At 38.7% G+C, this 15963-nt stretch overlaps 1 protein-coding gene across 2 annotated transcripts; it reads right to left on the reverse strand.

The window, feature by feature from the left end:
- Nucleotides 1-4125: 4125 nt before the first annotated feature.
- mblac1 (metallo-beta-lactamase domain containing 1) lies at nucleotides 4126-15460 on the reverse strand. 2 transcript variants are annotated; one of them, XM_039747424.1, is made up of 3 exons: nucleotides 15326-15459; nucleotides 10563-10684; nucleotides 4126-4954 (listed from the first exon to the last, which is right to left on the reverse strand). In XM_039747424.1, exon 3 carries the CDS (start codon nucleotides 4917-4919, stop codon nucleotides 4257-4259), a length of 663 nt encoding a protein of 220 aa, XP_039603358.1. In that variant the 5' UTR covers nucleotides 4920-4954; nucleotides 10563-10684; nucleotides 15326-15459; the 3' UTR covers nucleotides 4126-4256. The 2 variants fall into 2 exon arrangements, with proteins under 2 accessions (XP_039603358.1, XP_039603359.1); XM_039747425.1 differs by lacking the exon at nucleotides 10563-10684 and having other exon boundaries at nucleotides 15326-15460.
- Nucleotides 15461-15963: the final 503 nt, after the last annotated feature.

The raw sequence follows: 15963 nt of genomic DNA on the forward strand, positions 1-15963 counted from the left end.
TGCTTGAACATTACCGTGCGACTTCTATCATCGCGTTACGTATCATCGTTTGTTTGCGTTACCAATTTATTTGCGAGAATCCAAGCAAGACGCAGCAAGCTGAGGGGAGGGGGGAGGGGCCCGCTCACTCACGTGCCAGCCTCAGGGTGTATCTTACATCTGCTTAGCTAGCGAACGAGAGAACTACTTAACAGATTGAGATCGGGTTTTTTTCTAGAATTTGCTTGAATATTCTGGTTGATATTGTGACTTCTCTCATCGCGCTAAGAATCAAAGATCGATATATTCACTGCAGGCTGAGGGGAGGGGAAGAGTGACGTCAAGAGTGGGGAGTCAGTCTACCTCTGCATTTTGGATTGTACCTTGCCCGCGCTTAGGCAGAGGTACCTTTTTGTTTATTGGTTTTTAAAGTTTGTCCTCTTTCACTACTACGCGGGCTGAGTCACGGGGGATGGCTATTATATGTATAAAGTGAGTGTCCAGCTCCTAAGTAAAAAAAAAAAAAAAAAAATGTGAACACCTATATACATGCACTAAGTCGCATTTGATTCACTTTTTACACGCAGGATATTGTTCTTCACACTGCACGATTTTATTAGAACAGTTACTTATACAATGGCATCTGAAATCACACAACAGAATTATAATATACTAGCCAACCCACCCGCATAATCACACCACTTTTTTAATGAATTTTAAGCACGGGGGAAAAAATTAGCATTTGAAATATCCGTAATTAAATAAACCACCAAGAAAAGTAACACTACAACAATGCACGCTATGAACCAACATATAATTGTCCATGACTGAAAACTGGAGGAGCGCCATCGCACCTTCTCTTCCCAGAGCGAGGGGGCTGGACGGCGCTTGTTCAGTACGCACTGCCTGCTCATGTGCCCGCCCCCAACTCCTTACCCGAGTTGCTTTTGTCTGTGGTACAGTCCACATGCACCTCTGAGCCACGTTGACTTTTCAACGGCTTACCCACGCCTCTCAGCGCCGGGTAGACACACGTTGATCCATTCAGTGTAGTGCGCGTGCAGTACCGGACATACAAGGGCATCACAGACCTGTTAATACTCAATTTTCACATGGCTGAAAGCCACTTGTCCCTCTAAGAATTTGGACGCCGACCGCTCTTGGGTCGCGTAACTATTTAGCAGGCAGGAGTCTCGTTCGTTTTTGGAATTAACCAGCCAAATCGCTCCACCAACTAAGAACGGCCATGCACCAACACCCCCAGAATCGAGAAAGAGCTGTCAATCCTCTCCGTGTCCGGGCCGGGTGAGCTTTCCCGTGTTGAGTCAAATTAAGTGAAAGGCTCCACACCTGGTGGTGCCCTTCCGTCAATCCCTTCAAGTTTCAGCTTTGTAACAATACTCCCCCCTGTACACAAAAACTTTGGTTATCCGGTTGGGTGCCCGGCCGGTCATGGGAATGACGCCACCGGATCGCCAGTTGGCATCGTTTATGGTCGGAACTACGACAGTATGTGACCGTCTTCGAATCTCCGACTTTCGTTCTTGATTAATGAAAACATTCTTGGCAAATGCTTTCGCTCTCGCTCGAATTGTTGGCGGGTGTGGCTCTGTCGTTCGTGTGCCATGGTCGGCTGCTTAGTGAATTGTTGGTGGGTGGGGCTCTCTCTTGCATGCGTCTTTCTTGCCATGAACTTAGTGAATTCTTAGAGTTGCTGGGTGTGGCTCTGTGAGTTGTCATCATATCCCATGGTCTTAGCGTTGGTGGGCGGGTCTCTGTGAGTTGGCGGGCGTGGCTCTGTCTTGCGTGCGTCTTGCTTGCCATGGACTTAGTGAATTATATATATAAATTCATGGTTAAAGCATACTTTACTTCCAAGCAGAAATTTTTGCCAAACCTTTATGTTCTGAGCAGATATTAAAAACAATTGGCAGCTTACAGCACATTTGTACCAAACTTCACACATCAGTTTTCCATTTTACCCAATAAAAGATGGCAGAATAGAACAAATAAAAGAACACACTACAAAAATAAATGGATCAAAAACATCTGGTAAATAACCCTTGAAAAAGAAGTGTCCCAAACTCCGGTCCTGGAGGTTTTCTTTCTGACTTGTTTCCTAATCAGTAACCAGTTTTCACTGCTAATTAACTTCTTTCCCCTTCATTTTAATAACCCCATTTTTAAGGATTTAGTCCTCTGAATTTATTCCTTTCTTACTTAAATGACACCCAAACAGAAATGAGCTAACTGATGACCAGCTAAAGTGGGATTTCAAACTCCAACCAGTTTCTTAATGAGAAGCTGATTCTTGCTGTTAATTAAACCCGTTATTTAATTACATGGCTTGTTGCTCCTCTCATTCTTCCACAGCAGACATTTACAAAACTGTTGATTTTCTGTTTTTATTTTTAGAACACCATCAAAATGTTTTGGTGACCCAAGAGATCAGCCTTACCGAGACCTTCACCCTTCTTTATTTTCAGATATTGTGTTGTGGGCACAGGTGAGCTGGTCATGTGGCGGCTCGTTTTGTGTCTCATTATGGTTTGGCTGCTAATTAAGGAAAAAGAGACAACTAAGGGGCTGTCAATTATAATTAAGGCAAAAGATGCTGATTAGCAGCACAAACTGGTCACTAATTAAGAAGGTGGTTAGAATGAAAACCTGCAGCCACTGCGGCCCTCCAGGACAAGAGTTTGACACCCGTGCTTTAACTATACAGTATTCTATCAGTGTCCAGGGAAATGTAAAGTAGCAACTGAAGATGGAAATGGAAGCATTCAGGGTGACAAGAAATAGCAGAAGTAAAGGAGCTAATGGGAGAAATCGTACAAGAAGCCCTGTATTTTATGAATAAAAATGGTAATAATAAAGGGTCTTAATTAAGCAAAGAAAAGCAGTAGTGTTTACATAATAAACTTAACGTTTGAGGGAAAATATTAAGATCAGAACATGTCCTGGGTTTTATAAATGTATTGTAGAGTCCATCCTGACAGGCTGTATGGTGGGCTAGTATGGCAGCCATTCAGCTAATGACCACAAGGCACTGCAGAGTGTAGTGAACAGCACAGATCATCACCGAGACATCTGATACTATCTCTGCAGGACATGTTTGCCAAGCGATGACTGGGAAAGGCAAAACTAATCATAAAGGACCCCAGTCACCCTGCACTGATATTTTCTACCTCCAACCATCAGGCAGGCACTATAGAACTAATAATACCTAAACTGTGAGATTTAAGAATAGTTTTTACCAACAGGTAATAAGGCTGCTAATATGTGATAAACTGTCTTTAATTAACTGAGAGAATTAAGTGCCACTCTTCTGTGATTATACCATACATAACGTTGTGCTTAATTTTAATTTACTGTGATATGACACATTACTTTAATATGGCCTTCTCATAACTTCACTTTAATTTAATCCTGATACTCTGTATGTTCAATTCATTATAATAACTATTCATGATGGCTCTAAAATCCGTACTAACCCCTACTCTCTCTTTTGTTTCTTTCTTTCTGTGCCACCACCATCTACTCAAAGCATCATGATGCTCCAACATTGACGGGCTAAAAACCAGAAGTCTGCATGACCATCATCATCAAGTCCTTCCATGAGAACCCTAAATCCAAAGAGGACTGTTTCATTTATGTGAGGTAGAATGCCCAGAGGGGACTGGGCGGTCTAATGGTCTGGAATCCCTACAGATTTTATTTTTTTTCTCCAGCCATCTGGAGTTTTTTTTGTTTTTTCTGTCCACCCTGGCCATCAGACCTTACTCTTATTCTATGTTAATTAATGACTTACTTTATTTTCTTACTCTGTCTTTTATTTTTCTATTCTTCATTATGTAAAGCACTTTGAGCTACAATTTTTGTACGAAAATGTGCTATATAAATAAATGGTGTTGTTGTTGACGATTGTGTATGCAAGGAACATTACGCAAGTAATAATTTCTTTGTAGATCATATATATGACAATAAAAATACCTTGATTCCAATCCATCAATGGGGTAACATGCAATAATTAATAAAACTGATGGCATATAGTTTGCTTGTACCATGAATCTGAAGTCCCTGGAAGAAACCCACAAAACCACAAGAAATTTGTGAAATGTACACAGAACACAACCTCAAACAAAATAAAAATAATAAAGAATAACTTCACTATACATTTTATTTTGATAACAGTTTTAGAACACTTTTAACAAGGTAAAGCATTCACCTTGTAACAGAAACTATATTAAAATGGTGCCCACATTCACAGGCAGAACTCATACTCCAGTTGGTGGCTTATTGTCATGGTAGACCTGGAAAGCACCTCCATGTCCAGGTATGATAACATTGGCAATTTCCATCACTCTCTGACGGCTGCACTGCTGTACTAAAGAGTTCTCGCTAACAGCTCTCCACCCATCTTCATCATTATAGTTCTCAAAAAGGTCCCCCGCCACAACAACAGTCCCCAGCTCTGTACCTCTTACTAGAACACTCGTGTCACTGCCAGTGTGACCAGGGGTGGGGAGAATCTCAATGTGCTGGTCAATAATGAAAGGTTTTCCCTCTGCTAGCTCATGAGATAGGTAAGTGTCTCCTTGTGAAATATCAAAAGACACAGCAATGGTGGCAGACGGAAACAAATTCAGATTTCCCACATGATCTGAGTGTCCATGTGTGCAAATAACATAGGATAAATCCTCAGGTTGCATCCCCCGGGAGGCCAAGGCATTGAGGATATGCAGCCGATCCCATGGTCCACCAGTGTCCACGAGGATCACAACCGGTCCACTGATAAGGGTAATCGTGCCGTCAGCTCGTGAATTGCCCTCATGGTCTGTGAAGCTGTAGCCTTCCTTAATGACAGACACAGAGTAGGGGTTACCTTTTATTTCAGTTGCTTGGAGGAGCTCTTTTCTCACACTTCTTACGCAGCTCATCGCAGAAGGAATGTCCAAAAGAAACAAATGAAGAGCTAAGTAAAGAAGAAAACAGATACAACATAACATATGAGAACCAAACACTTTGCTTCTCTGTACTTGTAAACAACTTCCAATAACAAAACAACTGAGCCAAATGACCCCCAAAATGCCATCAAAATCATTAATAAAAGGATTGATGTCCAGATTTGAGCAAATGTATTATTAAACCTTTAAAATTTGTCAGATGGTTTAACTTGAAAGAAAAAGAAATTTGATTTCTTCCATAATTATTCATACAACAACATTTAGAAAAAAAATTGGAAGTACCTTCTGACATAAATCTATTTATTAAAAAAATATTTTTCAGAATTTTGAATGGAAGACTCACCAAACTGTTAAGTATATACACATTGATTTTGCATGTATGGTATTATTTATACTGTAAATTGGCACTGCAATAAAATCAAGTTAGATTGACTAAAACACTCCTGCGATTACAGACACGCTGTTAAAAGGTAAGCAACATTTAGCTCCCATTATTAGTACCTTTAAAAGGTTGTCCTTCCTCTATGCAGTGTATCACATAACCACCATCTCATTACTTAACTTAGACATACAGTATGATTGGAAATTTCTGACTGCAAAGAAAGAGAGCCATCTGCTGGTCTAACAGCAACTCAATTCTTTTTTGTTTTCCTGGGCCTGCCAAATTTATTTATTTTTTATTCATAAACACTGCATTGTTGAAAGAGCAGATAATTGCAGGGCTCTCAAACTTAGTTCCTATGACAAGCTGATTATTCTTTAGAGATAGCTCAAAATATCTCAAAATGAGAGACAACAAGCTTATTCTCCCCCCACCCACCCCACCTCCCTAGTCTTATTATATAGATTAGTTGTTAATTTAATGGCTGCAAGAAACAGCAATGAAAATATGAAATTGGTGGTAAAACTGAAATTTAAAATAAACCTTTCTCCCCGCCCCTTCCCAACAACAGTGCAAAAATGTTTCATAGAAGGCAGAAATGGTATAATCCTGATCAATCAATTAACTTTGTAAGTTAAAGATCTCCATGACCTTAAAAGAATAAAGTGTTCTCAAATCTTACATCCTAAAAGCCAGGACAGTAATTTCAGAGAAGACTCATTTAATAAGTAAGGATCAGTTTCAGCTAAATTGAAAGCGTGCTGGTCAAACATTTTACTCTATTATAAGAAAACCAGACCTGCAGGAATTTTAGTTCAGACAACAATTACCGTATATACTCACGTATAAGTCGGGTCTTGAAACCCGAAAAATCATAAAATCAGACCCTGACTTACATGCCTGTTCAAAAATACGCCACTTAATTTTTAATTATTTATTTATTTTTTATATCTTGTTTCCTCCAATCTCACACCAGTTTCTCAGACACATCGAATTTTGTTGCAGCAGCGCAGTTAACAATTTCTTTCACCACTTCAACGACTTTTAATTTAAAACCAGCTTCATATTTTCTTCTGATCGAATGCTCCATCATAAATAAGGGATGCTCTTACGATAAAGGTGTATGAGTTTGTGAGATACAAAAACACAAAACAGTGCAAACGTCGCTTCAGAATAGTTCGGGTGTTACCGTGTTCACATAGGCACAATGCATAGAAAAAAAAGCAGTGGGCTCCATGGTTTCTCTCTCAGGTGGGCGTTAACATATCATAATCTCTTGGACCAATAGCATGAGTTTTCCGCATTCGACTTATACAACCGACATTATAAAATACTTGAAATTATACAGTAAAATCAAGTCCCGACTTATCCGCGGGAGTATATACGGTACATTTGTAGCCACTGAAGCAGTACCCAGTTCTACAGGATAATAAATTATCAGAGGGGAGAAGCATTGCAAGATATTCAAATCTTAAACTGCAGTTGAGCTTTTCAGAAAGCTGCAAATCATTAAACTAATTTGAAGATATCAAAGAAAAAAGCATTCAATATATCTTAAGATGTCTGCAATACATTTTCGGACATCTTAAGTGAATTTCAATGTATCACAAACATAGGTATGTCTTTATAACACAATGTGCATTTCAAGACATCTCAAATTAGTTTGCTATATATTTTAAGATATCTAAAATTGACTTTAACTCTTTTAGGGCTAATGTCAACTTTTGTCAACAGCAGGGCTCGAGGTTGGATGTTGACTTTAGTTAACATCCAGTGGTAGAGGGTAATAATCAGCTGTAGATGTCGACAAAACTCTCCATCACGTTACGGTAGACCACCTTTGCTAGGAGGACTGTTGGACTCATTGACTTGACATCGAATCCCTGTGTGTGTGTGTATGAGGAGCGTAGAGTGAACAACATCTAGAATGGCATTGATGTCGAACAAAAAAGCGAAGCGAATGTGCAAAGCAAAATACTCTTTGGGCATTATTAATTTTTTTTTGCTTTACGTATATTATTGCTATGTCAGACGGACTTATCAAACTCCGATTTTGATGCAAGAGATCTGGAAATCAAAAACGAAAGGCAGGTAGCTGTTTCCTTTCTGGGAAGTGCCTTTCAGAATATAAATGGTTAGACAAACAGGTATGTAGTAAGTATGTAAGCCGTGTTACAGATGATCTTAGAAAGCTAATGTTTAATGTTAGTTAGTTTTGGGGAACAATATTCAGACCTGGGAGAAAAATGAAAAAATAATTAGCCCTGAAAGAGTTAATATAGCTTAAAACCACTTACTGTAAAATGTGCTAGAATTTCAACAGGAATTCCTACTAGTTTTAAGATGTATTTGAGATATCACAAAATCATAGGAAGCCATTTTGAGATCTCTTGAAATACATTTCAGATATCTTAAAATAGGCAGGAAGCTATTTTGACATATCTGGGGACACTTTTGAGATATTGTTAACTGTGTTTCTCAAAGTGACAGAAATCTTGAAATCAAATTAGAACTATCTTTAAATACATGCTAATATATCTCACATGGAGAAATAAAATCAATTTCTCAAGAATGTATATTGAGATATGTGAGAATGTGACTTACACGTCTTAAATGCGAGTCAATTTAAGATATCAGAAATGCATTTTAAGAGACTGCAGTTACATTTCAGAATACCTCAGAACAACCACCAGACCATCTTACCTTAACTTCCTGTGTGATTCAACATACAGTCAGGCCCATTCAGTATTTGGACGGGGACACAATTTTCATAATTGTGGCTCTGTACATCACCAAAATGGATTTGAAACAAAGCAATGAAGATGTGACTAAAGTATAGACTTGCAGCTTTAATTCAAGGGGATTAACAAAAATATTGTATGAGCTATTTTGAAAAGGCAGACATTTTTATACATGGGCCCCCTTTTTTTCAGGGGCTCAAAAGTACTTGGGCACACTAACATAATCATAAATATAATGAGCATTATCAATATTGGGTTGAAAATTCTTTATAGTCAATGACTCCCTGAAGTCTGCAACCCATGGCCATCTCCAAGTGCTGGGTTTCCACCCTAGTGATGCTTTGCGAGTCCTTTAGTGCAGCTGTCTTCAGTTGCTGCTTGTTCGTTTGAATTCCTGCCATATGTTTTGACTTCAGCAAGTAAAATGCATGTCCAATTAGGTTGAGGATGGTTGATCGACTTGGCCATTGAATAATATTCCACTTCTTTGCTTTGAAAAACACTTGATTTGCTTTCATGCTTTGGCTCATTGTTCATCTGTACTGTGAAGCTTTGTCCTATCAGTTTTGCATCATTTGGCTGAATGAGCAGAAAGTATAGCCCTGTACACTTCAGAAATCATCCTGCTACTCCTGTCAGCAGTCACATCATCCATAAACAGTGACCAACTTCCAAAAGCAGTCAGGCACATCTATGCCATAACACCATGTCCACCATGTTTCACAGATGATGTGGTATTCATCGGATCATGAGCCATTTTTTCTCTTTTCCATGCTCTTCTCCTTCTAACATTCTGGCATATATTGATCTTAGTTTCCTTTACCCAAACAAAATTGTTCCAGAACTGGACTGTTTTTTAAAAAATATTTTCTGGCAAAGTCTAATCTGTCTTTCTTCCTATCCTTGAGGTTTACTAGTGGTTTGCACCTTGCGATACACCCTTTGTCTTTACTTTCATGAAGTCTTCTCTTGATTGTAGACTTTGGCAATGATAGGTCTGCCTCAAGGAGAGTATTCTAGGTCTGGCAAAATGTTGTGAAGGAGTCCTTCTTCACCAAGGGCAGATGTAATCTGCAGTCATCCAGCACTGTTGTCTTCTGTGGTCTTCCAGATCTTCTGGTGTTGCCGAGTTCACCAGTGTGTTGCTGCTTTTTATGAATTTACCAAATGGTTGATTTGACCACTCCTTGTGTTTCTGCTATCTCTATAAAGGGTTTGTGTTTTTTTCTCAGCCTCATGATGGACTGCTTTTAATTGCATGGACAGCTCTTTGGTCCTCATATTGAGAGTTCACAGTGACAGCTTCCAAGTGCAAACTCCAAACTTGGAATCAATTCCAGACCTGCTTAATAGGTAATGAAATAATGAGGGACCTGCTCACACCTGGCTAGGGAACAGCTTGTCAGTCAACTTCCCAAATACATTTGAGCCTCTGGAAATGAGGGGGCAATGCAGAAAAATGGCTGCCATTCCTAAATCGCTCATTTGATATTTTTGGTAAACCCCTAAAATTAAAGCTGAAGGTCTACACTTCAATCACATAATGATTGCTTTATTTCAGATCATGGTGGTGTACAAAGTCAAAGTTATAGAAATTGTGCCTCTGTCCAAATATTTATGAGCCTGACTGTATCTTTAGAATCACAAGAAGTCCTATTGACAATGTAAACTATTTTACAGCAAGTCACTTTGAGATACTGTGAATTCTATTTCAAATGACCTGTCTTTGCATTTGAGATAGCTTAAACTGCTTTTCAGATATCTCAAAATGAACAGGATATTTTTTTCCATTAACCTTGAAATAATGTATCATAATGATGTATTACTGGATATTCATAACTTAACATATCTTAAAATGCTTTTCAAGATACTTAAACATTCGTTCTGAGATCTCTAAATTTTAGAGAGCTGAAAGGACAGCAGATTTTTCTACCATACAATTTTCTTTATTAGAAACCAATTATTGCTACTAATAGGACTTATTCTGTACTTAACCTTAATTTTAGTTTACTTAACTGTTACAATTTAGAACAGCGGCATTCATAATCTTTTTTTTTCCTTTTCTATTTATTTGCCAATCAACAAAGAGATGCAAATAATAAAGGAACAAAAAGCTAATTTGGTCAGGGTCTATCTGTATCCAATGCAAGTTATCTATCTCAGAAAATATTAGAAAAGAAACAAGAGAGACAAAAAAAGGAAACTTTGAAGTAGGAATTTGTGCTGGACTACAAATATGAAAATCCACAATATTTAGAAAGACTAATGTGGAAGAATCAAGGCCCTGAAAAGGCAAATAATTAAATGAGATGTTTCATTAATGATAGGGATTGACTTATGATTTACAAATGCACTGAAGCAAAACAAAACCTGCAGCCACTGTGGTCCTCTAGGAATTGGGCAGCGACCCTTACACTAGTGTGTGAATGCTGTATGTATGAAATCTGTTCATTTGCGAAAATATTAAATACCGCAAGGAAGTATTATGCTTACCTTAACATAGAAAATCTAGATTTCCAAGGTCTTGAAACTTGCATTAGGCTGATAATCCAATTTCTGTCTCAGAATATCACCAAAGCAAGCATAAGACTACAGCCAAATTCTTCTTGGTACCACTAACAAAAATAAGCCAAAAAAATTAAGTTGGTCAGTGACCTTAGTCTACCATCACAGGCAATAAAAAGTTAAAACAATTGATTCACCTATCCAAAATGGTCAAAGTGCACAATAATTAATGATGACACTGGTTTGGCTGTTCTGGACCTCTACATCATGGCAGGTCACTGCAAAAGATTCAAGGAGATACGACCACCAGGACACCAGCATGTCATATGCGGAAATTTTAATTGGGATTAAAAGTGTCACAGACGACATGGGATGGTTGGTTCCTTACCCACCTGGGACACCATTTTATTAGAAGGTTATGGATAGATAAGCATCCCTGCTGTGTTAGTTGCTGGCACCTTTGCCAACCTGGAGGCTATCATAATGAAAAGACAGAGAGAGACTTCCTCCTGGGGAATTTCCCAGATATAGTGGATGGCAGCATCCCTCTGGGGTAGCTTCCATTGTTCACCCAAAGGGCAATATTGGAGTTGTCCTGATAGACAGCTCTGTTGGAGAACTTGGGTGTCACCTTGAGCTGCCGAAGGAGGTTTTCTCCAGTTCATGAAAGTTCTGAAGACCCAGAAGTGGCATTGGGCTTACCCCTAGGTCCCCAGAAAGGCTATAACTAATACTATAGACCTCAGCCATCCTAAGCAGTCACCTTTCACCTTCCTCCTTTTTGGCAAATGGTACAACACTATTAGCACTCACACTATGAGATTCAAAGACATTTTTTAGTCACCACTCAAAAGGCTATGGAACAGCTATTTATATTGTAAAGTTTTTGATTTATCTATCTATTGTGATGGACGGCCGGCAGCTCATCCCAGCCAGAATACCCAAAGAATGGAAGAATGGGGGAAGGCAGCTACTTTTGGACACTGCCTCCCCCAGGACACTAGATGCCGATTTCCCTGCAGCATAGCAGTGCCCCAGATTCCCGCAGGGCACCATGGGATATGGAGTTCAGCTTCACAGCCCTGCTGAATACCGTGGGTGCCACCAGGAGACGATGCAGGGAGACAGGGGGATTTTTGCTTCCTGTATAGCCTGAAAGTACTCCCAAGTCACGGGGACGGAAGCCCCGAAGTACTTCCAGGCTGAAGAAAATTCAAACCCTCCTTCCTCCCACGTGACTTGCCAGCACTTCCAGGTCAAGGACTATATAAAGGACTGTTGAGAACCCAGCAAGTGAGCCGGAGTTGGGAGGTAGTTGAAAGAGCTTGCAGAGAGAATTATTATTGTTGAGAATAATTACTGTATTTATAAATATTACTTGTCAGTGTATGGTGATTGGGGTGCTTACAGGCAAGAAGGAAAGAATTAAAAAATCTTTTTTATGCTTTTACCTGGTGTCATGGACATTTGTCTGTTGGGTTAGAGGAGCAACACTGCCCTCTAGTGTCACAATATACTATGTTTCTTGTGTATGTATATGTATATATATATATATATATATATATATATATATATATATATATATATATATATATATACACAGTATATGTATTTACAGTCATATGAAAAAGTTTGCGAACACCCCTCAGCCTACATAATAATTTACTTTCAACAAAAAAGAGAACAGTGGTATGTCTTTCATTTCCTAAGAACATCTCAGTACTGGGGTGTTTTCCAAACAAAGATTTTTAGTGAAGCAGTATTTAGTTTTATGAAATTAAAGTAAATGTGAAAAACTGGTTGTGCAAAAATGTGGGTCCCCTTGTAATTTTGCTGATTTGAATGCATGTAACTGCTCAATACTGATTACTTGCAACACCAAATTGGTTGGATTAGCTCATTAAGCCTTGAACTTCATAGACAGGTGTGGCCAATCATGAGAAAACATATTTAAGGTGGTCAATTGCAATTTGTCCTTCTCTTTGACTCTCCTCTGAAGAGTGACAGCATGGGATCCTCAAAGCAACTCTCAAAAGATCTGAAAGCAAAGATTGTTCAGTATCATGGTTTAGGGGAAGGCTACAGAAAGCTACCTAAGAGGTTTAAACTGTCAGTTTCAACTGTAAGGAATGTAATCAGGAAATGGAAGGCCACAGGCACAGTTGCTGTTAAACACAGGTCTGGCAGGCCAAGAAAAATACAGGAGCGGCATATGTGCAGGATTGTGAGAATGGTTACAGACAACCCACAGATCACTTCCAAAGACCTGCAAGAACATCTTGCTGCAGATGGTGTATCTGTACATCGTTCTACAATTCAGCACAATTTGCACAAATAACATCTGTATGGCAGGGTGATGAGAAAGAAGCCCTTTCTACACTCACGCCACAAACAGAGTTGCTTTTTGTATGCAAATGCTCATTTAGACAAGCCAGATTCATTTTGGAACAAAGTGCTTTGGACTGATGAGACAAAGATTGAGTTATTTGGTCATAACAAAAAGCGCTTTGTATGTTGGAAGAAGAACATCGCATTCCAAGAAAAACACCTGCTACCTACTGTCAAATTTGGTGGAGGTTCCATCATGCTGTGGGGCTGTGTGGCTAGTTCAGGGACTGGGGCCCTTGTTAAAGTCGAGGGTCGGATGAATTCAACCCAATATCAACAAATTCTTCAGGATAATGTTCAAGCATCAGTCACAAAGTTGAAGTTACACAAGGGTTGGATATTCCAACAAGACAATGACCGAAAACACAGTTCGAAATCTACAAAGGCATTCATGCAGAGGGAGTACAATGTTCTGGAATGGCCGTCACAGTCCGGACTTGAATATTGAAGCAGGCTGTCCATGCACGGCAGCCATCAAATTTAAATGAACTGGAGAGATTTTATATGGAAGAATGGTCAAAAATACCTCCATCCAGAATCCAGACACTCATCAAAGGCTACAGGAGGCGTCTAGAGGCTGTTTTATTTGCAAAAGGAGGCTCAGCTAAGTATTGATGAAAACTCTCTGTTGGGGTGCCAAATTTTTGCACCTGTCTAATTTTGTTATGATGCATATTGCATACTTTCTATTAATCCAATAAACTTAATGTCACTGCTGAAATATTACTGTTTCCATAAGGCATGTCATATATTAAAAGGAAGTTGCTACTTTGAAAGCTCAGCCAATGATAAACAAAAATCCAAAGAATTAAGAGGGGTTCCCAAACCTTTTTATATGACTTTATATACATCTCATTTGATGTTGGTTTTAATGTTTGGTATTGTACTCTTTGTCAGTTGTGGTTGTCTTGTTTGTAAGACATGCAAACAAGAATTTCATTACACAGTACAGTACTTTATACAAGACAATGAGTCTGACCCTGAAATGAATCTTAACTTGACACCATGTACTGTCCCAGAATTATGTTTTCCTAGTTTTCTAGACTTGCCCCAGCATCTTCATTTTTATTGTATGGCCACATTCTATTTGCATGTTTTTTATATCCTGCGTTTATCTATTTAGTGAAGAAATTATTTGTAGCCAATGTTATATAGGTCCTGCGGTTCTTTCTGAATTTTGGGCGTAGGAAAGGTGCTATATAAATAAACTGTGTTCTTATTAGTATTTTTATTCTTTTGGTGGCCCGTCGTTTATAAATAATAAATGACAAAAACTAGAGCAGTTCTATATAAGGCAATTAATATATAGCATAATTCAGTGTAGAATATGTATTGCTGTTTTCTTCACATATATGTTTCAAAATATTAGATTGGCTTAAATGTTCATTCTAAATTGGTTTAGAACAATATTGCACCCATGCATTGCACATTTTAAAAAATTATATCACTTTATTATTAACGTTTTAGCAAACTCTAACATGGTGTAAACATTGTAATTATATTGTAAATTTCGTTTCATGAATGTAAACGAAAAACTATGTTCAATTAACACAAATCTTAATGATTTCAATTTTGTCGACATGTTAAATGTTTCCCACAGACCCGAACACAACGTAAATGTTAATAGTGTATTTCACAGAAACGATCCGTATTGTTTAGTTTGACGTATGAGACGACGTGATGGCAGAAACCCTCCGAACTTCGCAGTGATGCGTATTATTTGGTATGATGTACTGTTTTTCCTTCTCATTTTTAATTATTGATGGGTTGTTGACTCGCCGTTACTTTCTTGGTTTTGCCGAGACCTTCCGAAAGTAATTTTACGAAGTCAGCTTCGGTGACATCACTTCCGGGTCCGCAACTGCGGTGACGTATGGTCATATGTTGCTGTGGCTCTGCAAGTGGATTCTACTCAATCTATGAGTTAAGAGCGCTAACCGCTATTCCTCCGCGCAGCCCCAAAACCTGAACAAAATGTCACTGGTCTTTATGCGCCTCGCGTGTCAAGATTTCCTCAACAGCATCCCCTTTCATGTATGTGATAGGCTTAATACAAAGCAACGTTCACTACGACATGAGTTCACGTCCTCACTGATGTGTAAGGAATATAGATGAACGAAACTCAAATCGGCCAAACACGACTTTGCAACAAAAGTACAACTAACCACCAATTGTTTCCCCAGATATATATAATTAATTTTGTTTGTAATTTTCCAAAGACACTAATAGCAAACTTAACTTAATTCATTTAGAAGGCTCTTGCGTGAACACATACGCACACTTTAGAATTCTAAAAAGAATTAGAAAATTACAAAAATGCAACATATACATATACGAACACAGGAATATTTATAACAATATACTTTATCTGGAATGGTCCTAGAGTTGAAATTTCCCAGTTCCTAGTTTCTGGAAAGGGCCGCCCGCTTGTTTTCATAGAAGGGCAAGATTCAGTTGAAGCATGCACAGCAGTGTGGAGAGCGATGTTTCGGTAATCGATTTACTCCTCCTGCCCGGAGACGGAAACCTAAAGCGACTACATTAGTCATGCTGACTGAGTGCTGACAAACTGATTGGTTTTCTATGTTTACTGTTGTTTGTGGGCAACTTTAATCAGTTTTGTTCGTTTTGCATAGTGAATTTTTCAGTGTTGGGTTTCATATGTTTTCAGATGACATTTCTGGATTTACATAAAGTTAAGGACCCTACGGAATGGGGAATCGCCTCCGTCTTGCCAAGAAAAAGTAAGGAGGCAGATAGTGGTTTAATGGGCTTCTCCCGACTGACTTTTTATACGGGCGTTGGCTTATTGGGCTTTAAAAATATATGTCACTTGTACAAGTAAACAAAATGTCTGGATTTTGAACCACAATAATACGCGATCCACTTTTATACCCAAAGAAGCTAAATAGTTTTAATTATACTTGGGTCTTTTTGGCTCAAATTGTGACTACTGAATAAATATAACATACAACCAGGTGTTACGGTTTGTAAACTGTCA

The sequence above is a fragment of the Polypterus senegalus genome, chromosome 3 (assembly GCF_016835505.1).
Source record: "Polypterus senegalus isolate Bchr_013 chromosome 3, ASM1683550v1, whole genome shotgun sequence".
Taxonomy (NCBI): Eukaryota; Metazoa; Chordata; class Cladistia; order Polypteriformes; family Polypteridae; genus Polypterus; species Polypterus senegalus.